Here is a 23,863-nt window from a genome sequence, read left to right as displayed (position 1 = left end):
TGACATCACACATCCGCAATAAGCTTGTTAGACATCCCATGCTCTAAAGTTGTAGCCTACAAGATTATGCCAAAAATAATTACATTTCCCCGCTGAAGATGAAATGCGTTTCCCTCCACTAAACGGGACAGGCTGGTGTCTCAGGAGTCAGTCTTCCATCGAAGACTGCATGGTCATGGAGGTCTCCTTAGTGGACGAGGGCCGTCGCTAGGGGATCAGACAACGTGTCAACACGACTGCAAAAACACATCTGCTAATGAAACAAGTGCGGTTAGTGATCCGTGTTGAACTCACAGTTGCGTAAAAACGTTTCCTCAGTGCGTCTCGAACCTGGGTCAAATAAAAAGGAAAACGGGGTCCATTGAACATTTAATTTGTGTACATTGTGGAACAGCTTTTTGTTTTCTCAAAAACACATTCTGTCGTGTAGATGGGCTAGATAGGGCTAAGGGGATCTGTGTTTCATGGTAGAGAAATCTCCTGTTCAAACTCAAAAAGTAATTGCGCTTTTCAAAGACGGGCGGAGTTGGAGGGGTAGATTTTTGCTAGCTTGAAATTGAAGATCTCACACATTGTACCTCTTAATATAGGCCCTACTACTGTGAATGTGTTGTATTTAAAGAGGCAACCAAGCTGTGAACTCTTTCAGATCGCCTCATTAACCCACCCCTGGTGACTCATTTTAGTGATCGCAGTATTTGCAGGTCAATATAAAGTTGTAAGAAATAAATACCATTTTCTCTCCGACACTGGCGGTCAGCAGGATGAAGAGTCCCTGGGGAGACATTGGAGACGGAGCCTTTATAAAGGTGTAACGGGGGCGTTTAGCAGAACCCAAGTGCACGGACAGACGACTAGCGCAGGATAGGTACAAGGCTTTATTTAGGGACCGGATCGACAGGAAGAGGGTAGTCGGCAGGCAGAGGTCGGCAACGGGAGGGCAGGCTGGTGGATCAGGAGCCGGGGACAGAAGACCAGACAGACCGACAGGGGCTGGGCGGCAGGCAAGGTAGTCAGGCAGGCAGGATTCGGCAACTGGCAGGATCGGAGAAGTATGAGGAATCAAGTCGCGGGAAAGCTCTGAGAAACTCTGGAGACAATCTGGCAGGGAATTATTGGAAGGAGAGGACTGATATAGGGGGAGCACAGGTAAAGATGTTTGGGTTAATTAGGAGAGATCAGGGTGGCAGGCAGGTGAATGGGAAAACCAGGGACGGACCATGACACACAGGAACAGGAGTATATAGCGAAGTTTCACCAGGATCTGAGCACTTCATGTACGCACTGACTATATGTTGTTCGTCCTTGCACTTAAAAATAGTACTTAGTAGTATCTTATCCTAGCTAGCTTTGTTGTATACAGGGAATGGGTTAACCTAACAAGTTTTAGTGCTTGGCACTAGTTTCTATGAACATCCTTACTGTACCGACCGATATATTGTTGTTTCTCTTTCTTCTGGCAAATGACCTTATAGTGAGTCGCCTTGGATAAAAGCGTCTGCTAAATGCCCTCAATGTAAATCTGAGGGCTCCCACCTGGAAAGAGTTACAGATGCTGAAGATGTAGTAGGCAGCGGACGCTGCCGGGCCTTCCGCCAGGTCAAGGGCTACACTAGCAAAACCGAAGATCCAGGTCACTCCGAAGACAGGGGTCAGGATGGTGATGGACCTGAGAACGCGTATGGCGGCGTGGCCACCGCTGCGGCTTTCACGTCCTCCTGGTCCTAATCCCTTGACGGGGTTCAACAGCTTGACGATCACCAAGGCCATGCTGAAAAGGTTGATGAAGACGATGATGCCCACCGGTATGATGAAGGAATAGAAGGAGCCCTTGAGCATGCCGTGGTGTGTCAGCCAACAGCTATGGGCGTCGTAGTACTCCCCCTCTGCCCCGCCATCGTGGGACACAAACGTGATGGTCACGATGAGAAACGGGGCGCCGTAGCCCACTGAGTAGCAAATGCCCTGGTACCAACCTTTGCTCAGATCCGACCACACAAACAAGGTTTGGTAGAGCAGAAGGCTGCTGAGGCAGAACATCCAGCAGAACTGCGCAAGGAAGAAGAAATGCTCCAGGACCACGCAGATCTGACACCAGAGGTCGGAAACGACCCCCGGGAATGCGGATGCAAAGAGACTGCAGTTTCCGATCAGGAGGGACACGGAGATGTTCAATAGCGTGATGTGGCGCAAGTACAAGCCGACAGACTTCGTCACGGCCTTCCAGACCAGGCACTCGATCATCAGGAACGAGACCAGAGAGGCGATGGAAATGGCTAGACCCACGTAGGTGATCTCGCGCAGCGCCGGCAGATTGACAGCGTTTCTTGACAGGAGGATGGCAAACGCGGAAGAGAATTTGCATTTACAGCTGCCTTCGTTTCTCGGACCGGCCCAGACGCACGGGTCAAGCGACCACTTCCCTTTTACGTCCATGGCGACGCACTTCATTTCACGGTTGCGTGGTCGCGGGTTGGTGAGCTTGAACTGGATCAAGACTTCTTCACTGCCGAGGTCGTGATTGAACGCTGGCTCTTTCTTGCCGTCAACACTCATCATCACCACGATGCTGTTGGGGTCGGCGTCGGGCTGTATGGGCGGCAAGAAGTTGACAAGATTTTTAAAACCCGCCATTTTCACAACGCCTTGTTGTCCGTCGACGGAAACGTTGACGCCGAAGACATTGTCCCTACAGCGCGCCAACTTGCAAGCCTTTATCTGTACATTTGACGCCTCACTGGCATGTTCCTTTGATATGTTGGTCTGCCTTATCAACTGCTCAACAGACGCCAAGTACAGTTCAGCCATCGACAGGTTGTTCTGCGCATCGATAGGTTGTTCTGGCCTCCAAACTTCCGGCGAAGGAATGTCCAGGATGTTGCTGGACGACTTCACGATTTCCTGGTAAGACAGATTTCAATTTTAGAAAAGGCGGCACAACCGAGCAATATAATGTGTTGAACACTATTGACGGTTGTGGGAACTTAAAGGCGACATATTATACCACCAGTCGTGAGTGAGATTACAAGCCGTTACAAGCAATCTGCGTCTTCTGACATCACAAGTGGGTGTGTCAACCAAGATGTATGACGGATAGAGAACGTTTGCCTCAGTCCACTGGGTAGGCTGGTAGACTGATGCATCCAGCCTACATCTAAGTGGACACGCCGACTTGTGATGTCAGAAGAGGCAGATTTTCAAAACGGTTTGTCACAGCTAATCACACTCACAACTGTTGGTATAATATGTCACCTTAAATTCAAACATAAGGGGATCAACAATGCGAGTTGGGACTTACCTCTAATGTGAGTTCATTGAACGAGGTGTTTAAGTTTTGCATGTTGTTGAGGATGTTGACGGACGCATTCAGATTAGAAACACTGTTGATGCTCTCTGTGTTGTTAGTAGCAGTAGTAAGGCGAGAAAACAGCTTTGCGGCGTTCAGGACGACGGATCCGAGACCTTTGTCAATCACCTGGGAGGCATTTTGGGCAATTATCGGTAAGCAATGACACACATTGTTCTGCAAATGCTTTGTCTGATTATTATGTGATGAAACAAAATGTCTGCCACTTACTTGAGTGCGTTCTGAAATGCTGAAGAGGTCACGGTTTACGCACTCTGACTCCTCCTTCCCCCAAATTCCGTTGTTGTCACATTCCCGTGATCTAAACCCCTCTCTAGCTCCCTCACAACGCAGCTTGGCAGTGAAGCCTGCCTTCGTGACTGGCCAATCCTCGCCCGCCTGACAACGCTTACGATTTACTATTGGAAAACAATTTGCGGGGAAAAAAACCTCATCAACGGCAATTCTATAGTGCTATGATAAATCCTTGCCTAACTGGCACAATACATGCCTGCATTTTCCAAATCAATATTGCAACAATATTCCAGTTTATGGTTAAATCAATACATTTGTTACCATGAACATCGTTAACTTAGTTAGCATGAACAACATTATTAAACATGAACACCATTAATCCATTATTATTCAACCATTAGTTAACTATTGATTAACAGCGAGTAAATTTTAGGCAATGCTTATTACCACATTAACTCATGTTAATTAACGGTTAATTAATGTACCCTAATTGTAAAGGTTTACCACACAAATTAACTTGTACTTGGTGTTACACCTGAGCCGTACCGTTTATGATGTGGATTTTAATCAAGGCCTTTTGTGTTTGGTTCATCCTATTTCTGAACACACATGTCATGTCTGCCGGTTGGTCCTCATGCTGTGGTAAACACGACAAGGCCATTTGGGCGTCGTAAGACCTGGGATCTTGCCCTAATGATCATCAAAACATCAAGTGAGTGAAGATTGCTGATCCAATGAGTATCACACGAGACAACAGGGAAAGCAGAATAAACAATCGTGGCTAAAAGACCATGAAACCTTGCTCACCGACGTCTGCTCCTGTCGCCAATTTTGAATAATTCCCCTTCACGATCCAATGTACGGCGTAATGTTCGGTGCTGTTCTTTATCTGACATTTCACTCTTACAGACACCACTGTGGAGTCTTTTCCACATTCGGGGAACTGGGGGTCGCTGAAGATGTCGATTTGAGGCAGAAGTGCGACATCCAGTTTGAAACTGGCTCTGTGAAGTATCTTCACACCGGTATCCAATTCTGGCCTGAAGGTACAAGTGATCAGGCCTGGGAAAAATGGAACAAGGGAACAGCTTCATTGTCAGTACACTGCAGTACAAAGACATCTGCTCCACGTATCTGAATGGATCTCGATTTGGCTAGACATGACGATATCAATTCTTTGCACATTTCACTTTTGATGGCGAGTTTCAGGTTCATCCTTTTTTTATTTGGTCATTTGGATGAAACGGGAAAAAAATTACACACACACCTGCCCAAATTCCAGATGTTTGATTGAGTGTGAGTTTGGTGGTCCCACGCCCTTGTGATGTCACAATGGACTCCGTTCCGTTGGTGATCTGAGAGACCTCTTCGTGTGTGGCCTGTTTCCACTCCGCCTTATCGCTTTGGGACGAATTGCAGACGATGTCGATCATGCTGTTCAGCTTCACCGGCTGCTCGGGGGCGCTTATGTCCACAAGGCCTGTGGAGAATCAGTGGATATTATCTTTTCTAAGTTAGTATGTACATGAGGTCATTTCTGAAGAATTGAATTTGACTGTCTTTGATGAAAAGGCTAAAACACCAGACAGGTAAATTACATTAAAATTATATTGAGAAGGGGGGTTTCTAGTTATCTGAAGCATCCGGGACTTAGCCCGGCAAATTTTGTACACTTTATTGCACATGCAAATTTTTTCAAAATGCTTTACCTAAAAAAAAAAATACGCAGTTTATTACAGCTTTAAATAGCTACCTGACTGCTGTGCTGCTTTTCCCCAGACATCTAAAGCTCCATTCAAGTTAGAGTAAAATGAATGCTAGTGAGACAGATCTTACCTATACATATATTTAACAATTATTCGCCAAAGAGGTGAATAATTGTTTTAGTATATATTACACATGAACACTCCAAAGATAAACAAGATAACACTATTTTCCGGGAAGCAGATATTATATATATATATATATATATATATATATATATATATATATATATATATATATATATATATATGACTGGGGTAGGATAGGTTAATTCACTTGAGGTGGTAAACAGTCTGGTTATGTTTTTAAACCGTTTATTATCTTGCCAAAAGGACTATCTAGAAGGACTAGGCTACTTTATTTTGAGATGCCCCTTGAATCCCCATGTTTGTTTCTAATGTAAAGCACACAGGACATCCAACTAAAAGCTGACTACCATTAGTGACGAGAATAATTTCATCACTTCTAGAGTGAATTGAATTAATGCATTCCATGGTTACCAGTAAATATCAATCGATAACAATGGTAAAAAAGGAAAACCAATTTTCACAAACTTCCCTTTGCCCAAACACAAAAGTGCCTCATTCACAGACAAACCAACAGTAAACATTCAGCAAAAGTAAACATTGAGATTTTAGAGTCACACAGTCATGTATGACTTTTTTTTTTTTTTTTATTCATTCATTTCTTAGCAACTGTTACTCTACATGTATTGTCTTTCTTTGTTCAATTCTTGTTTGTACTTAACTCTTTACTTTCTTTCTCTGCAATTGCCTTTCTACATTCCCTGTTGCTATCTGACTGTTTCTTGCTCCATTCTTTGGGCTTTTGTCCTTTGAGCATAAGTGGGTACCTCCTTCGTCTGACTTGGGCAAACCGGTCAATGACATCACCATGATCTAAGAATTACTGACATATAGTAAAGACATAGTGAAATCTAGAGCTTGTGCTTCCAACTAACCTGTAGTAAACACTGAGACCTACTGCTGAAGTGTACTGACTCACCTGTGGCTCTGTTGACGTGCAGTAAACGAGGGGAGTTCATGGACCGTCAGAAAGTAGATTATGAGTTATTTGTTTTTTTACAAAAAAATAAGATTTGGGGCGAATTAAATAATATTCTGGTCTTTTGCCACTGATATTGAGAATTAGCATGCCCAGGGGCAGTGGTCCCATTAGTCGAAAAAGGCAAATGATGAGGCACCCAGCCAGTTGATGCCATTGCCCCAATAGCACCAACTAATACAATTGTAAACTTACAGCTCGACATCCACATGATGAAAACCTTGAGGGGGAGGAAAACCTTGACGAGCAGGGCTTGGTACGCAACCTTTTAGTTGCGGAGCACAGCTTACCTAGCTTCGATTCTAATAAACATTGAAAGCTTGCAACTGCTCTGCTTTTGAAAGGTAGTTCACTAGTTAACGTTTGAATAATGGGAGGGAATCTTTATTGTGCGATAAATTATCCACAGCTTGTGTTGTATGTAAATCACCCCCTAGAACCATTTGGAGCCCCTTAGGCCCCTTAAAAAATACTTATTTAATGTATTAGACTGTATTTAGAAGATAGGTATTGGGTTGTTCACGCTCGTCCTATGGTTGTTTACCTTCAGTTTCCACTTCAATGGTGTTGTTGTTCAATGCTATCGCTGCTGCCACGGTTTTCTGCCCCAAGGTCGTTGTATTCATTCGGGTGTTGACATATACCTCAAAGGATGCATACACACCTAGCCTTTAATAAATGATAATAAATGTTATTTATGTAAGTGCTTTACATGATATAAATCTCTCTCTCTCTCTCTCTCACTCTCACTCTCTCACTCTCTCTCAATCCCCCAATCACTCACTCACTTACTTACTACCACTCACTCACTCAGTCACTGTAGTGGGCATTGAAACAGTAGCCTACAATTAATAGCCCATATCACAGCTAGGGAAAGCTGAAGTCAGACTACTAGAATGTATTGAAAGTCAGTGTTTTTGGTATGGCGTCTGATAACGCCATAAGGTCTAATAAGCGGGGTAGTTTACCTGAACCCGGTGACCTGTATGCCATCGAATCGCAGCAGGGTGTTGTAAACAGGTTTCATCTGATGGGGAAAAAACTGATTTCAGACGACAGGGAGCTAGTCACTACACACATGTGTTATAGACTAGGCTACGTGTTGCCAAAAGATCAAGACCGAATCAATTAAACCGTGCGATTCAACAGCGGGTAAAAGTTAGCAGCAGGTTGGATATTCGCCGGATATTCAGTTTTGCAATCGGATTAATCCAGCAATCGGCTTAATCAACACAATTGCCCTATATTACGGGTGTAGTATGTTGAGGACAGTATAGGACAGCGTATTGACAAAAAATCACACCGAAATTAGTTGTTACTATCGATGTGCAAGAACAGCGCTGTAATCTACGGTCCGGCTGCAATCTGTTTTAGGGACCGTCCACAAATTACACCCCACGGACTGGTGACATAGACGTTACCATGGAATTGTTTCAGGAAAGAAATCACCAATAATCAATAAAAACACATATTCTCATTCTGATTGCTGTAGTACTTGCCAGTGGGGGGCTTTTATTTACTACAGGTCATTATTTGTTGACATTTTGCATTATAGCGAATGAGGATGCAATTAATAGTTTCCAATATTCACCAAAAATCAATAGAAATACATTTTCTCATTCTGATTGCTGTAGTACTTGCCAATGGTGGGCTTTTACTTACTACGGGTCAGTATTTGTTCATATTTTACATAATAGTGAAACAGGATGCAATTAATAGTTTTAAATATTCACCAAAAATCCATAAAAATATTTTTTTTCATTCTGATTGTTGTAGTACTTGCCAATGGTTGGCTTTTACTTACTACGGGTCATTATTTGTTGAAATTTTGCATTATAGTGAATGAGGATGCAATTAATAGTTTCAAATATTCACCAAAAATCCATAAAACTAAATTGTTTCATTCTGATTGCTGTAGTACTTGCCAATGGTTGGCTTTTACTTACTACGGGTCATTATTAGTTTAAATTTTGCATTATAGTGAATGAGGATGCAATTAATAGTTTTAAATATTCACCAAAAATCAATAAAACTACATTTTTTCATTCTGATTGCTGTAGTACTTGCCAATGGTGGGCTTTTACTTACTACGGGTCAGTATTTGTTCATATTTTACATAATAGTGAAACAGGATGCAATTAATAGTTTTAAATATTCACCAAAAATCAATAAAACTAAATTTTTTCATTCTGATTGCTGTAGTACTTGCCAATGGTTGGCTTTTACTTACTACGGGTCATTATTAGTTTAAATTTTGCATTATAGCGAATGAGGATGCAATTAATAGTTTTAAATATTCACCAAAAATCAATAAAACTAAATTTTTTCATTCTGATTGCTGTAGTACTTGCCAATGGTGGGCTTTTACTTACTACGGGTCAGTATTTGTTCATATTTTACATAATAGTGAAACAGGATGCAATTAATAGTTTTAAATATTCACCAAAAATCAATAAAACTACATTTTTTCATTCTGATTGCTGTAGTACTTGCCAATGGTTGGCTTTTACTTACTACGGGTCATTATTAGTTTAAATTTTGCATTATAGCGAATGAGGATGCAATTAATAGTTTTAAATATTCACCAAAAATCAATAAAACTACATTTTTTCATTCTGATTGCTGTAGTACTTGCCAATGGTGGGCTTTTACTTACTACGGGTCAGTATTTGTTGACATTTTGCATTATAGCGAATGAGGATGCCATTAATAGTTTCAAATATTCACCAAAAATCAATGGAAATACATTTTCGCATTCTGATTGCTGTAGTACTTGCCAATGGTGGGCTTTTACTTACTACGGGTCATTATTTGTTGAAATTTTGCATTATAGCGAATGAGGATGCAATTAATATTTTCAAATATTCACCAAAAATCAATAAAACTACATTTTTTCAATCTGATTGCTGTAGTACTTGCCAATGGTTGGCTTTTACTTACTACGGGTCATTATTTGTTGACATTTTGCATTATAGCGAATGGGGATGCAATTAATGGTTTGAAATATTCACCAAAAGGAAATTTTCACATTTATTATGGGTGACCTTTTTTGTGAAATAGGATCGGAGTAATTATGAAAAACACACAAAAAATGTAGTTTTATTGATTTTTGGTGAATATTTGAAACTATTAATTGCATCCTCATTCGCTATAATGCAAAATTTCAACAAATAATGACCCGTAGTAAGTAAAAGCCAGCCATTGGCAAGTACTACAGAAATCGGAATGAAAAAATGTAGTTTTATTGATTTTTGGTGAATATTTGAAACTATTAATTGCATCCTCATTCGCTATAATGCAAAATGTCAACAAATAATGACCCGTAGTAAGTAAAAGCCAACCATTGGCAAGTACTACAGCAATCAGAATGCGAAAATGTATTTCCATTGATTTTTGGTGAATATTTGAAACTATTAATTGCATCCTCATTCGCTATAATGCAAAATTTCAACAAATAATGACCCGTAGTAAGTAAAAGCCAACCATTGGCAAGTACTACAGCAATCAGAATGAAAAAATTTAGTTTTATTGATTTTTGGTGAATATTTGAAACTATTAATTGCATCCTCATTCGCTATAATGCAAAATGTCAACAGATAATAACCCGTAGTAAGTAAAAGCCAACCATTGGCAAGTAATACAGCAATCAGAATGAAAAAAATTACTTTTATTGATTTTTGGTGAATATTTTAGCTATTAATTTCATCCTGTTCCACTATTATGCAAAATATCAACAAATAATGACCCGTAGTAAGTAAAAGCCCACCATTGGCAAGTACTACAGCAATCAGAATGAGAAAATATGTTTCAAGTGATTTGTGGTGATTTCTTTCCTGAAACAGTTCCATGGAAACGTTTATGCCACCAGTCTGTGGGGTGTAATTTGTAGACGGTCCCTAAAACAGACAGCAGCCAGGACGTTGATTTAAGAGCTTTTCTCGCACAGATATCGATAGGAGCAACATGTCACTGTGATTTTTGTTGATACGGTGTCCTATGCTGTCCTCAACAAACTACAGCCGTAATGAAATGCAATTGGGTTGATTAAGCTGATTGCGGGGTAAATGAAAACCGAATATCCAGCGAATATCGAACCTGCGGCTGACTTTTACCCGCTCGATTAAACCCAGTCAACTAAATCCTACTTCGCATCCGTCAAAAACCTACCTTATCTATCAGATTTTTAGCAAGTTCTTTGAACTTCGGAGTATTCGGGTCGGCCATGGAGTGGTAATATATCTCATCGTTCAGAAAAATCGAACCATAAATGGTGACTGTAAAGATAAAAATAGTTTATTTATGTTATCCAAGGTTCAAACAACAGTGAATGCTGCGCGCTCCTCTCGGAGAAGACTCGCGATATGACGCACAATTATGTAGGCCAACCTCATTTGGAGAAGAAAAGCCACGCGATATTACCCAAATTCTTTACTCCGTTATATTCATTAGCTTACCTCTGGTCGTTGGATGGCAAATTGGATCGACATCTTTCGGAGGGCTACACTTGATGGGATTGGTGGGATGACAACATTCGCTCTTCTTCTCACAAACCTCATTGCTCCATACGTGCCCGGCCTGACAGGAGCAAACAGCCGCCGCGTCACATTCTTAAAAATATTTAAACAAAAGTTTTATTCATTTGTCAGCTTTGATTAATAAAAACACACAGAAAAACACATGAAAAGGCTTTACTGGTGATGCTACAAAAAAAGAGGTCACTCAACTTTTAGTGACCACTAAGTCGCTGACTACCACGTTATGCGTTCCGTCCAGCACGATAGAGCTGAGCTTGTCCGTGATGTTGGGGAGGGCGCTCGGCTCGATGGTGAGCACCGCGTAATACACTAGCGTGGAATTATCTGGAACAGGACCCAGATTAGGACTCATCGGGTTTATGAATGTATGTATTATAGTTAAAAGTTCATTACGTGTGCCTATGTGATAACACAAATCAGTTTACCTCCTCCATATGCCTAAAAAAGGGATTCAAGTAAGAAGGGAAATTAAATGAATGTACTTTTCCATTTGATTGTTAAACATGATTTAAGATTTGAATCTACGTTAAAACGTCTGACTCACCTGAAAACAGCTCAGTCCCAGAATAAAAAGAGTAAGGTATATTATACAGACTCTCATTGCACTCCCTTACGAGCAGGACCTACAGGCGGTTATTTGAAATTGTAGGCCTAATCAAATAGCCTATAATACAAAAACAAAATACATGACATAAGAAATAAACTAAATCAAGAGTTCAGACTATAGTCCCAATTTAAAAATACCGTTATGTTATAGATTCATTAAATTGAATAAACACTTGGAAATACAATTTGGAAAAAATTTCAATCTATTTAAAGAGTAGCCTACCTCTCCTTCTTGCTCAGCTGCGTGTTGTATTGGCGCCGCAGAAACAACATCTGTTAAGGGATCATTTCGTCGCAACCCACTGAAGGAACTGCAGGGTCTTTATCTTACTATTCGCCTGCCTCTGCATTTGACTATCTAAATAGCAGCTAGCTGTTTACCTGGTGGTGTTAGTGTAATTTTACTTCCCTTTTTTTGGTTACTCATTCGCAATAGGCCTATTATTACTATAGTTGTTTAGCCAGCAATAGGAGTTTGGTTGCAAATATTTCAATACTTAAAAAACGTGAATAAATTGACTACCATTTCACAGCCACTTCGTTTTCCTACTAAATAACATAAAACAAATGTCGTTAGATAATCCTGTTTTTAAATCTAATTATTTGGAGGCTACAAACGCCCAGTGTTTCATTTATAGTTCAAATGAATGGCCGAAATAAAAAATAAGTTGTCTCCGTCTCCCACAATTGGCTTATGGTACCAATCTTTTTCCTCTCATCACACAGCCACGGAATAATACGGCTTTGGCCGTATTCTCAATAAATTGGTGTTGTACCCATTGTAGCATAGTTGGTTAAGGTGCCTGTCCAGTAAACAGTAGATCCTGGGTTCAGATCCCTGCAGTACCTACAATTCTGCGTCTCCATTTACTGGTGTATATTTCGATACAAGCTTTCTTGCGGCAACCAATAAACGTCTCGTCTTAACTGGTAATTTAGCTCGTGTTTGTGAACCTGCAAAGTATCAATGCAATAAACTTTCCTTCGATGTCAATTGCACAACAATTTTGTTTTGTGTATATTCTCAGTGGAATTTAATGTGTATACATATACACACACAAATACACACACACACACACATATATATACACATACATTAAATTCCCCTGAGAATATACAGAACAAAATTGTGCAATTGACACAACACTTTTGTGTTGTGTCAATTGCACACACACATTATAAACATTTATTCCATAATTTAAATTAACTAGAAGTGCATAGTTCAGCGTTATTCTGACCGACCCAACAGCAGACTCTGATGACTTGCTCTTGTAACACCCTTACCATAACCGGTCAACCATGCTTGTTATAAACATTTATCACCCCCACTAATATACCCCTCTGGTAATGTGTGAGGTTGATAACAAGAAAAGGTTGATAACAAAACAACACTGCGTGTTTAACATGTTGTAAAGCTTGAATAGATTAATGGTTATTCCATACATCCACTGCCACAACATGAATAGCACCTTGTGTACAGCTGAGAAGATGTTCCTTGTTGAATCCAGATTAGATTTGAATGTAATGAAAGCCTCTCTTGAGTCATGTCAAAGAGGTTTGAGCCTCCATGCTTAAACACCATCACATAAAGGTTGACCTTTCCTCCTCTTGGGTCACCACATAATTCTGATGTATAAAGCATAACATACTAGGTTGTACAGTGTCACTTGAAATAAAACCTACTCGTGTTGTATGGAGTAGAATTGAAAAAAAAACTTTACTCTTCTTTTTTTTGAAAAAGGTAAACATCAGGTCATCAATGCACATAAAATAAACCCAAATATTAACCAAATACAGCTTAACCAAACACATCCATTAACCAAGAAGGGAACACGAGGTGTGACAGTAACAAAATGATCTGCAAAAAAAAGGAAACGTAACGATTATCCTGAGAATTGTAGTTTAGCGTAAAAGAAAAATATGGAAATGCTTAACATGTAAAAAATCATTCACCCCCCGTTATGTTGACTCTCGATTTTCATCTTGGCACATTCAAGTCTAAAACACAACATTCTGTGTTGTCTCATCTATACGCATCCAGTTAACCTTCGGTCTTGCGGTAGCAAGTAAAAAAACGCATACAAATTTCAATAGAGGAGGGAAAAAGGATATCACACATATTTACTTATTTTGGATTATAAGAAAAACAATACACAATTCTTTATCTTTATGATGATCAGCTTCTTCTCCAACGTTTGGTTCATTTGGTGGTATAAGTTTACGCTTGGGAACTCAATCGTAGTTCTGCGTTATGAATTACTCATCATATTGCAGCAAGTCCTTCTGAGATGCAGCGAAAAACTAATTAAAAACTCAAATTACATTCTTTGAGTGTGTCTTGCCTTCCCAAAACTGGATGCCTTGATGTCAGTGATGCTACCCTGGTGTGGGAATAACCCATTTTGAGTTCCTCCCTGGTACGGACCAACTCTTCCATAGTACCTCCAACAACCGGTGAGCACTTCAGCACCGTCAGCCCCCTCTCCTTTAGTCCGTCGTGCTGGCTGACACGTGGTTCTGGAACACTTTGAGGTCATAACGAGGTCACACAGTCCATCTTGACGGTCGAACAGAGGTCACACGATCCATCTTGACGGTCGAACAGAGGTCACACGATCCATCTTGGCGGTCAAACAGAGGTCACACGATCCATCTTGGCCGTCATACCGAGGTCTCGCGCTCCATCAGAAGGGGGTCCGAGGTGCGGAGCAGCACCTTGGTCTCTGCCTCCGTGGCTCCTTTGTCCGACGAGAAGGTGTCTCCGTTCCTGTCCTCCGCGTGCGTCTTGTCCGGGAATGACAAGAGGTGTGTTCCGTTAACTGTATGGTTCGGGGCCCGTGTTCTTTATGAGAGTAATACCAAGAATCACTTGTTCAGAGTTCACCCCCCACCCCACACACACACTAAAAATAGTACTTAGCATTGTGTAGTATCTTATCCTAGCTATCTTTGTTGCATACGGGGAATGGGTTAACCTAGCGATTGTTAGCGCTTTGCACTAGGTTCTATGAACATCCTTACTGTACCGACAGCGATATATTGTTTCTCTTTCTTCTGACAAATGTACTTATTGTAAGCCGCTTTGGATAAAATAAAGCCCTAAATGTAAACGTTAATGCAATGCCTGCGTTATCCTCTGTTGAGGCGGAGGTGGACGGCGTCGCTTGGCGGCTGTGAGCCGTAACCGGTCGTCACCGGTCGGTATAAAGGGATGGGGTTCACTTGGTGTGTTGGTACTCACGCTCTGTCCCGTACAACACAGCTTCTTCTTGTAGCGATCAGGCAAGAAGAACAACAGATTCCCCAGCAGGGGGTACACAGTGCCCGGGAACATGTCCTCCTCTTTCATTGGACCTTGGATGAACCAATAAGAAACATGGGCAGTAAGAAGCAGGAAGAGGAAGCTTTCTCTCCCCTGTTCACAGGCCGTCAACAAAAACAAAAAGGTAAACTCCTTTGCCTGACATTTTAACATTAGGTCTGTTCTTATGTGTCTATATAGGTCTGTCATGGCCCCAGCATGATTATGTATACTTTCTTGATTAGATATGTCTTTTCTTGAGCTATACCTAAACCAGACGCCCCCATGATGACAGAGTTATGTGAAGGGGCCATAGATCCTTTACCAGAAGAGTCCTGGAAGGCCTTAACACTCACTACACTGATCCTGGGCCTGCTCCAGTCATGGACCAGGCCAAGGGAGCAGTCTTCACTGGCTCAGGCTGTCACCTGGTAAATAACATTGGCAGACCCTTAACGGGATCCACGCATGTGTTGACGGGCCCCGTGACGGGCCCCGTGGCGGGCTCTGTGGGGGGCTCTGTGGCGGGCTCTGTGGGGGGCTCTGTGGCGGGCTCTGTGGGGGGCTCTGTGGCGGGCTCTGTGGCGGGCTCTGTGGTGGGGTGTGTGATGGGTCATTCATTCCTACCTGATAGAAAGCTGACGAGCAGCCCGACCAGCACCACCACCAGACAGCTGAGTCCGCTGTACCACATGTAGGACAGGGAGTAGAGCCTCCTCAGCCCTGTCGGCCTATCAGGGAACAGCACAGAGCAGCTTGAGGGATTCACTAGAGGTTAGGGACCGGGGAGGAAAAGCATACTCAGGCCGGTGGGATTCACTAAAGGTTAGGGACCGGGGAGGAAAAGCATACTCAGGCCGGTGGGATTCACTAAAGGTTAGGGACCGGGGAGGAAAAGCATTCTCAGGCCGGTGGGATTCACTAAAGGTTAGGGACCGGGGAGGAAAAGCGTACTCAGGCCGGTGGGATTCACTAAAGGTTAGGGACCGGGGAGGAAAAGCGTACTCAGGCCGGTGGGATTCACTAAAGGTTAGGGACCGGGGAGGAAAAGCGTTCTCAGGCCGGTGGGATTCACTAAAGGTTAGGGACCGGGGAGGAAAAGCGTTCTCAGGCCGGTGGGATTCACTAAAGGTTAGGGACCGGGGAGGAAAAGCGTTCTCAGGCCGGTGGGATTCACTAAAGGTTAGGGACCGGGGAGGAAAAGCATTCTCAGGCCGGTGGGATTCACTAAAGGTTAGGGACCGGGGAGGAAAAGCGTACTCAGGCTCACCTCAGCGTTGGGGGCGTGGCGCTGATATTGAAAAAGATGGCGGGAACGGCAGACATGTTGGCGTGTGAGACGGTGGTGTTCCCCGAGAGCAGCCAGGCAACGGAACAGTTTGAAGGCAGGACGCCACCGCCGCTGCCACCACCGCGCGTCATGATGCTGCCGACGCCAATCCAGAAGGCCGTGGCAAGGCCGGCCCCCAGGCCAACGAGGGCCCCCTGGAGAGAGAGTGGGGGGGGGGGGAAGTCACGGTTGTGTTCAGAAACAGAAAACTGCTGTTGAGGAGCAGCCAGGAATGGAGGATAAATGTCTGAACAGGTTTGAACAGGTTTGAACTGAATGTCTGAACAGCTTTGAACAGGTTTGAACTGAATGATCAAATCACCAAAGCTTCACTGAGATGTAGTTCTCAATTAAATGGAACGCTGCCTCCTTAAATCATTAGAAATACGCCCCATTCCAGACCCGCCAATCAAAGAGACTGACGGAGTCCAGGTCACTCACTGTGGAGTTGGCCGAGGGGAAGAACATCCCCAGGGAGAACACGCCCAACAACGGTCCGCCCACGATGCCGAAGATCTTCAACGCTACCTACGGTACAGAAACAGTTAGATCTTCATCATCATTCACCACCAACATCACCATCATCATCATCATCATCTGGTTCCAACCGGGGTCCGCAGAACTTACTTGAAGGACGGACTCTCCCATCAGGTGAGTGAAGTATGCCATGGCCAGACACAGCAGGCCGTACGACATGGCTGTTGGTAAAGAAGGACAGACAACGACGACCGGTTGAAACTCGTCAAAAGCGCCTTTGATCGTCGATTCAACGCTCTCGCTTTGAAGTGCATTGGGCACCGGCTGCCACTGCTACTGCACTAGTTGAACTGCTCCCGACTCTGCTTGGCACCGTTGCCATGGAAGCGCGCGTACGGGGGAATCCAAGACATTCAATGCAGTAGAGGTGCTTCTATAAAACCACAGGCCATCCTCAACACACACTCTGACCAAACACAACCCCATACTTAGGAAACCCATGTTAACGCACACGTTGGGTCTGAACGATTAATCAAATTCAAAATCCCGATATAAACAACGTGGCATGCAAATCGCAAAAGCTGCGATTCTAAATTAAGAAAGAAAAAAAGGAATGAAGTGATTTGTTACCGTTACTGACTGGAAATCAGTTCGATTTATTTATTTTCATTTATATTTTACAATTCAATAGTTAAATAAAGAAGTTTATAACATAAACTAATCAACACATCGGCCTGGCCTAAAGGAAAGAGCAGTTTTTAAGTTGACTGCTTCTAATGTTGTGTTGTGTAATAAATTAAATTAATAAATAATAATATATAAATTAAATCGCACTTTAAATCGCAATATTGGTCAAAATAATCGCAAATAGATTATTTCCCCAAATCATTCAGCCCTACCACACGTTTAGCCTCGCTTACTTCCAACCTCGATGGTGTCTTCTCTAATGTTGTATGTACCTGGCATCCAAATGTATCCCTGGGATTCAGATTGTCATACTCTTATTTCAGTAGAAATAACAGCATAGAAATAAATAATTTCTGAAGAAATTAAGTATCTCTGGTTCCCGAAGTCTGTTATTAGAATTAATTCAGGAGGGCTTGCCCGTAACCAACCGAGGCCTTTAGACAGGAGCGTCGCTCTGGCTTCCGTCATCGCTGGGTAATGTGGTTTGATGAGGTCTTCCATGGTAACCGTTGCCAGGGAGTTGAAGGCGGAAGAGATGGAGCTGCAGGCGAGGGAGAGACACAACGTGAAACAAGTGGAACGATGCCGTCGTCATGGACACCAGCAGAATCCGTCGCACACCTCAAAGACTATCTAACTGAGCCTCACTTAATCATAACAAACACACACACACACACACACACACACACACACACACACACACACACACACACACACACACACACACACACACACACACACACACACACACACACACACACACACACACACACACACACACACGTTGTAATGTAGTATCATAGAATATATTCTACCAATGAAAAATGATGGCCAGTACCTCTCTCATTGCTTACTGGAATCGTACTATCAACAGGAATATATATTGACATACAGAGAGAGGGAGAGACCGACATACACAGAGAGACAGACGGAGACAGACAGCTAAAGCTAGACGGACGGACAGGCAGACCAACCTGAGGGCAGCGCTGAACAAGCATGCGATGAAGAGGCCGGGTAGCCCGGGAAGGCCCTGCAGCATGTCCATCACGAAGAACAGCACCATCTGGGTTCAGGAGACAGGGCAGCATGTCTATAAGCACCCTAGCACGCTCGCATAGTCACGTCTATTGATAACATAGCAAGCTAGCATATTGAAGTCTATTAGCAACATAGCATGCTAGCGTAGTAAAGTCTATTAGCAACATAGCACGCTAGCATATTGAAGTCTAGTAGCAACATAGCATTCTAGCGTAGTAAAGTCTATTAGCAACATAGCACGCTAGCATAGTCACGTCTATTTGTAACAGCACGCTAGCATATTCAAGTCTAGTAGCAAAATAGCACGCTAGCGAATTCATGTCTATTTGAAACATATCAAACTTTGATTTTGAACTCTTTAGCAACATTTTAAAATGAGAAACAAACACAAAAAAAACGCAGGCCTATGAACACTCCGAATGCTTAAATGTATAGCTTCACTATGCATTACATCGAATTAATGAATTAAATGTGTGCGAGATTGGCCGCGTTAGACATCTTGGTCTTCTAATGGCGGTCTACTGAATGCATTTAAAGTCGGCAGTGGGGCGGCAGTAGCTCAGGAGGTAGAGCGGGTTGGCTGGCAACCTGAAGGTCGCCGGTTCAATCCCCGGCTCCTCCTAGTGTTGAGGTGTGCTTGTGCGAGGCACCTAACCCTAACTGCTCCAGACGAGCTGGCTGTCGCCTTGCATGGCTGACTCCGCCGTCGGTGTGTGCCGACGGCGGAGAAGACCTTTCGTCTGGGCATCCCAATGCCCCCCGACTCCCAGTCTGTCCCGCGATACGGATGAACGGATGTTGCGTGCTTGATAGGAGTTACGCTATGAAGTAGCGTCTTGGAGTACCATATTAGTACCTCGCAACGCCCAATCCAGGTCTTACTGAAGGCATTTAATGATCAAAATATTATTAATAAATATTAAAATATATATATATATTAATAAACAAACGAACTTCGAATAGGATTTTTGGGCAAAAGTCAAAGCCCTAACGTGTACGATTCCAGGGCGGGACAGGGGAGGTGGCGAGGGAACCCACTCACAGCGTCCCCGGACAGGGAGCCCGGTCTCCGGGAGGGGTCTTCTCCACAGTAGCGTGCGAACATGACCAGGCCCATCACGCAGCTCAGAGCCAGGGCCACCTGCAGAGCCGGGATCACCATGTAGCAGGACCTGGGGGGGGGGGGGGGGCAGAACCTTTAGAACACACAGAGACAGACAGAGAGAGAGAAGCAGACAGACAGAGAGAGAGAAGCAGAGACCCAGAGACACAGACACAGAGAGAGAGAGAGAGAGAGAGAGACTCCAACGAAGGCGGTCCCTTATCTCTCCTGCCTCTGCTCTTTGTATCCGTCTTGTGCCGTCTCTTCTAAATCGGTCAGAGCATCTCTCTGCATTTCTATCTGAAACCTAAATGACGGATCGGATTGGCTGGTCTCTCAACGCTATTGATCAAATTTTCTCGACGAGAAAACTGGGCAAAGGAGAGCCCGCCTGCCCTGACAGAACGTTCTCGGCGGGATACATGATGGACTCCTGGAAGGAGTGGAGGCCTTTGTGTCTCGCCATACTTTCCGTCGAGGATGTTGAACACGTCTAGATAATTGTGATCATGATAACAGGATTCCTGCTGTTTGGAGTTTGCGGGCTCCTGTTCCATCGCAAAGCTAGGAAGGCGATGGCAGCATGTTTGGCTATTGAGAAGCTGCCCGTCATTGTTGGATTGTGCCGGGCTACCAACACACAGACTCATGCGATGTGCGAACTAAATCGCAAGCAGGACGGACTTATTCGCAAGTTGGATACCATTCTGGTGAAGTTGGATCGGGCTTAAACGGGCCACCGAAATTCGGCTTATTCGGCTTTTTTGGAATCTGGAATTTGGAATATTGTAGAGTATCAGAGAGACTTAAGTCTGGCGAAAATTGCAGAGTCGGCCTGACCCAAAGCAATCGTTATCTATATTCGGCTCCCCCACTTCGGCCTTGGAAGGCTGATATCCCCCTCCCTTTTTTTCAGAAAAGAACGTAACCAAAGTAAATAGAGTACATCTCCAAAACTGCTAGGGCTATAATATTACATCTTGGTGTAAATAGAAAGATTGTTGTGCAAGTGAAATATTCAATGTGGATACTACTTTACGGCATAAGTGGAAGATTACATTTCCACCTGAAATAATTATCAGTTGGTCATTATCAGTTGGTATCACTGTCTTACTATGAGACACAAACAGGTAGATATCTTACCATTTTGACACTTGAAACCTCTATTTAAAGTTCAGGGCAAATATATCGAATGACACCAAGCCAAACATTCGCAAATAGATTGTGCTGAAGAACATGTGTTCTGATTGAAGGCAATTTACCTTTTTTCTAAGAAACCTTCTCTAAGTAATTTATTGTAAACACCATGTTTAGTTGCAAAATTTGGCCACCGGATTATCTGTTTATGGGGGTTTAATGAGATCAGAATCAACTTTGTTTCTTCTTCAGTTGTTATTTGTGAGTTTTAGTCCCAGAATGATATGGTTTAGATTGTCGGAATTGGTGGAGGCTCATCTTTCATATAATATATAGTTTGTGCAGGTCTGAGACATAGACAGAGAGAGACAGAGACAGAATCATAGGACAGAGAGAGAGAGACACAGTTAGACAGAATCATAGGACAGAGACAGAGACAGAGAGAGAGACAGAGACAGAGACAGAGACAGAGACAGAGAGAGAGAGAGAGAGACAGAGAGAGAGAGACAGAGAGAGAGAGACAGAGAGAGAGAGACAGAGAGAGAGAGACAGAGACAGAGAGACAGAGACAGAGAGACACAGATAGACAGAATCATAGGACAGAGACAGACAGATACAGAGAGAGAGACAGAGAGAGAGACAGAATCATAGGACAGAGAGAGAGCCACACAGAATCATAGGACCGAGACAGAGAGACAGAAAGAGAGAGACAGAGAATCCTAGGACCCAGACAGGCAGACAGACCGACCCCTAGGGTGGAGGTTCTGGGTATGAGTGGGTCAGAGAGAGGTACCTGACCGCCTCCCTCTCGGTGCGGGCGCTGAGGTAGCGCTGCACCTGGGCCTGGTTCACGCCGTACAGAGCCAGCATGAGGAACACCCCGCCCACCGCTAGCGTCCAGAACGTGTGTCTCTCCGTGGGGTCGGGGTTCAGGCTGAGGAGGAACACGGGCTGGGTGAGGATGGTACAGGGATGAGAGTCTTCCTGCTCTTTAATGAATTTTTTCCGATACCGATTCCAGTATCGGAAGCTCCTTCGATATAGCATAAAATGGTTATCGGCGAGTACCCAGTTCTATGCGCTGATCCATACCATCACATGCCTAGCTCATTTACTACGCATGCAGAGATAATCACAAACAAGTCCATGTTATGCTGCGTTTCGTTAACGGTCAGAGGTGGAAAGTCGGAATGGGAAACACGGTATCGGAAAGAAAGAAAAAATATCGGAACATCTCTACACTCTCTAATAAACTATAGCGAGTCGCTCCCCCCTCTCCAGTGACAGACCCCCGCCCCTCCCCCCCCCCCCTGCAGCCCCCCCGAGCGAACCACCTACTCCAGGCCGGAGATGCGGTTTCCCTCCAACACGCGGTACCAGACGGCCTTCACACCGCCCGCCTGCTGCACCCCCACCACGATGACGGCCAGCTGCCCTGCAAACATCACCGCCGTCTGGAACACGTCCGTCCAGATCACCGCCTTCAGCCCCCCCTGTCCCCGGGGAACAGACAGACACACGGCAGTGAGTAGGAAGACCCCCCTTTGGGAGACTGACGTCACTTCTGATCGGAAAATATAATTTGTTCGTATAGCACGTTCAAAACGTGTGTGTGTGTGTGTTCGTACAGCCCGTTTAAAACGTGTGTGTGTGTGTGTGTGTGTGTGTGTGTGTTCGTTCATGTGTTCATTCGTGTGTGTGTGTGTGTGTGTGTGTGTGTGTGTGTGTGTGTGTGTGTGTGTGTGTGTGTGTGTGTGTGTGTGTGTGTGTGTGTGTGTGTGTGTTTAAAAACTCTTTACAACGCAGTTTATGTATTTTTTTTTTACTTAAAATAATAAAATGTATACACTCTGAATCAAAGCAATGGTACAGGGGAGGAAAGACAGTTTGGATAAATCAAGTGGTTGATGTTGGCTTACTATTGTTGTGTAGGCCGTGCAAACGAGTCCAGTAGCCAACACCGTTCCCCACAGTGGAAGTCCAGTTACTGAGATACAGAGAGAGACAGACAGACAGATAGACAGAGATCAAGAGTGAGAGACAGACCAACCAAGAGTGAGAGAAGACAGACACACAGACGGGTGCATAGAAAGAGACAGCGAGAGAGAGTAAATACTGAAAACATCCTTCTTTAGAAAAGTAAAGACAATTCGAAATATTGAGATCTCCTACCTTTATTGAGTGCAAACGCTGGCGTATATATACAGACCCCCATGTAGATCACCTGAAGAACGAAACAAAAACATCTGTTGAAACGTCTGGACATGCAGGGAAAGGTTAGGTTAGGAAACGCCCTACTTCAAACCCCTCGAGGTATTGTAGGCCTGGTTCATTATCTGCTGATCAGTTGATGTTTCTACAGATATAGTCCCATTACCTGTGTGTACGTGTGTGTACGTGTGTATATGGGTACACTTGCTATGGGGTACGCTTGCTTGTATGAACGTGTGTGCGTGTATGTGTGTGAATGCTTACTTGCTTGTATGTATGTATGTGTATCATGTATGCATGTGTGTGTGCATACAAGTGTGTGCGTGCATGTGCATGCTGTACGTGCAGTCTGGAAGATGAAAGTCAGCGTTCCACAGATGCGCACGGCCTTGTTGAAGCGACGCTCGAGATACTGAGGAGCAGAGAGGAAAGACATCAAATGTTCTGATTTCTTTGGCCTTTTACAGAACTTGACAACTACATGTTCTGTGTTTTGTCTGCACGCACGCACACACATTTGATAAATTTATTTGGAATGACCAATACTACAACACACACACACACACACACACACACACACACACACACACACACACACACACACACACACACACACACACACACACACACACACACACACACACACACACACACACACACCTCATAAGCGCTGGACAGACGCAGTCGGTAGAACAAGGGGACGAACACTTGGGCCGGGATGAGCAGGCCCAGGACGTAGGCGCAGCCGATAAACCAGAACTGGGTGCCGTTGGCGTACACCTCCGCAGGGATGCCCACGATCGCCACGGCCGACTGGAAGGACGCGATGAGGGAGAGGGAGACTGGCACCGCGGCCATGCTGCGGTCCGCCAGAAGGAATTCCTGCGTGGTGCGCTGACGCCCCCCCGACAAGGCGTAGTAGACCCCGATCGCCATAGAGGCCAATAGCAGGAGGGCGAATATCACATAATCCACCACCGAGAAGTACATCTGCTCCATAGCGGCGGGC

At 43.9% G+C, this 23,863-nt stretch overlaps 2 protein-coding genes across 6 annotated transcripts in view; both read right to left on the bottom strand.

The window, feature by feature from the left end:
* Positions 1-78: 78 nt before the first annotated feature.
* Positions 79-12,054, bottom strand: LOC132457245 (adhesion G-protein coupled receptor F3-like). Of its 2 annotated transcripts, XM_060051428.1 has the most exons (16): positions 11,795-12,054; positions 11,510-11,629; positions 11,391-11,403; positions 10,885-11,289; positions 10,598-10,704; positions 7,399-7,457; positions 6,975-7,099; positions 4,869-5,081; positions 4,409-4,663; positions 4,148-4,291; positions 3,578-3,765; positions 3,299-3,475; positions 1,537-2,901; positions 734-775; positions 295-330; positions 79-207 (listed from the first exon to the last, which is right to left on the bottom strand). In XM_060051428.1, the coding sequence occupies exons 5-16, from the start codon at positions 10,652-10,654 to the stop codon at positions 148-150; spliced, it is 2,721 nt and encodes a 906-aa protein (XP_059907411.1). In that variant the 5' UTR covers positions 10,655-10,704; positions 10,885-11,289; positions 11,391-11,403; positions 11,510-11,629; positions 11,795-12,054; the 3' UTR covers positions 79-147. The 2 variants fall into 2 exon arrangements, with proteins under 2 accessions (XP_059907411.1, XP_059907409.1); XM_060051426.1 differs by lacking the exons at positions 79-207; positions 295-330; positions 734-775 and adding an exon at positions 784-1,035 and having other exon boundaries at positions 11,795-12,053.
* Positions 12,055-13,269: 1,215 nt separating this feature from the next.
* Positions 13,270-23,863, bottom strand: part of slc5a6b (solute carrier family 5 member 6) — a 12,303-nt gene continuing 1,709 nt past the window's right edge. For 2 of the 4 annotated variants that reach the window (XM_060051539.1, XM_060051538.1), the window contains 13 exons: positions 22,816-22,867; positions 22,563-22,630; positions 21,982-22,136; positions 21,437-21,577; positions 19,447-19,576; positions 18,341-18,429; positions 17,795-17,907; positions 16,830-16,900; positions 16,644-16,730; positions 16,143-16,357; positions 15,500-15,603; positions 14,813-14,925; positions 13,270-14,355 (listed from right to left, as the gene is read on the bottom strand). In XM_060051539.1, the coding sequence (XP_059907522.1) occupies positions 14,233-14,355; positions 14,813-14,925; positions 15,500-15,603; positions 16,143-16,357; positions 16,644-16,730; positions 16,830-16,900; positions 17,795-17,907; positions 18,341-18,429; positions 19,447-19,576; positions 21,437-21,577; positions 21,982-22,136; positions 22,563-22,630; positions 22,816-22,858 (1,452 nt within the window). In that variant the 5' untranslated portion in view covers positions 22,859-22,867 and the 3' untranslated portion in view covers positions 13,270-14,232. Of the gene's footprint in view, positions 14,356-14,812; positions 14,926-15,499; positions 15,604-16,142; positions 16,358-16,643; positions 16,731-16,829; positions 16,901-17,794; positions 17,908-18,340; positions 18,430-19,446; positions 19,577-21,436; positions 21,578-21,981; positions 22,137-22,562; positions 22,631-22,815; positions 22,868-23,200; positions 23,267-23,514 lie in introns of all 4 variants that reach the window. The other 2 variants (XM_060051541.1, XM_060051540.1) reach the window with 2 other exon arrangements.

Source organism: Gadus macrocephalus, chromosome 5 (genome assembly GCF_031168955.1).
Source record: "Gadus macrocephalus chromosome 5, ASM3116895v1".
In the NCBI taxonomy this organism is placed as follows: domain Eukaryota; kingdom Metazoa; phylum Chordata; class Actinopteri; order Gadiformes; family Gadidae; genus Gadus; species Gadus macrocephalus.
Note: the sequence above shows the minus strand (reverse complement) of the source record. Positions and strands in the feature narration are given on the sequence as shown.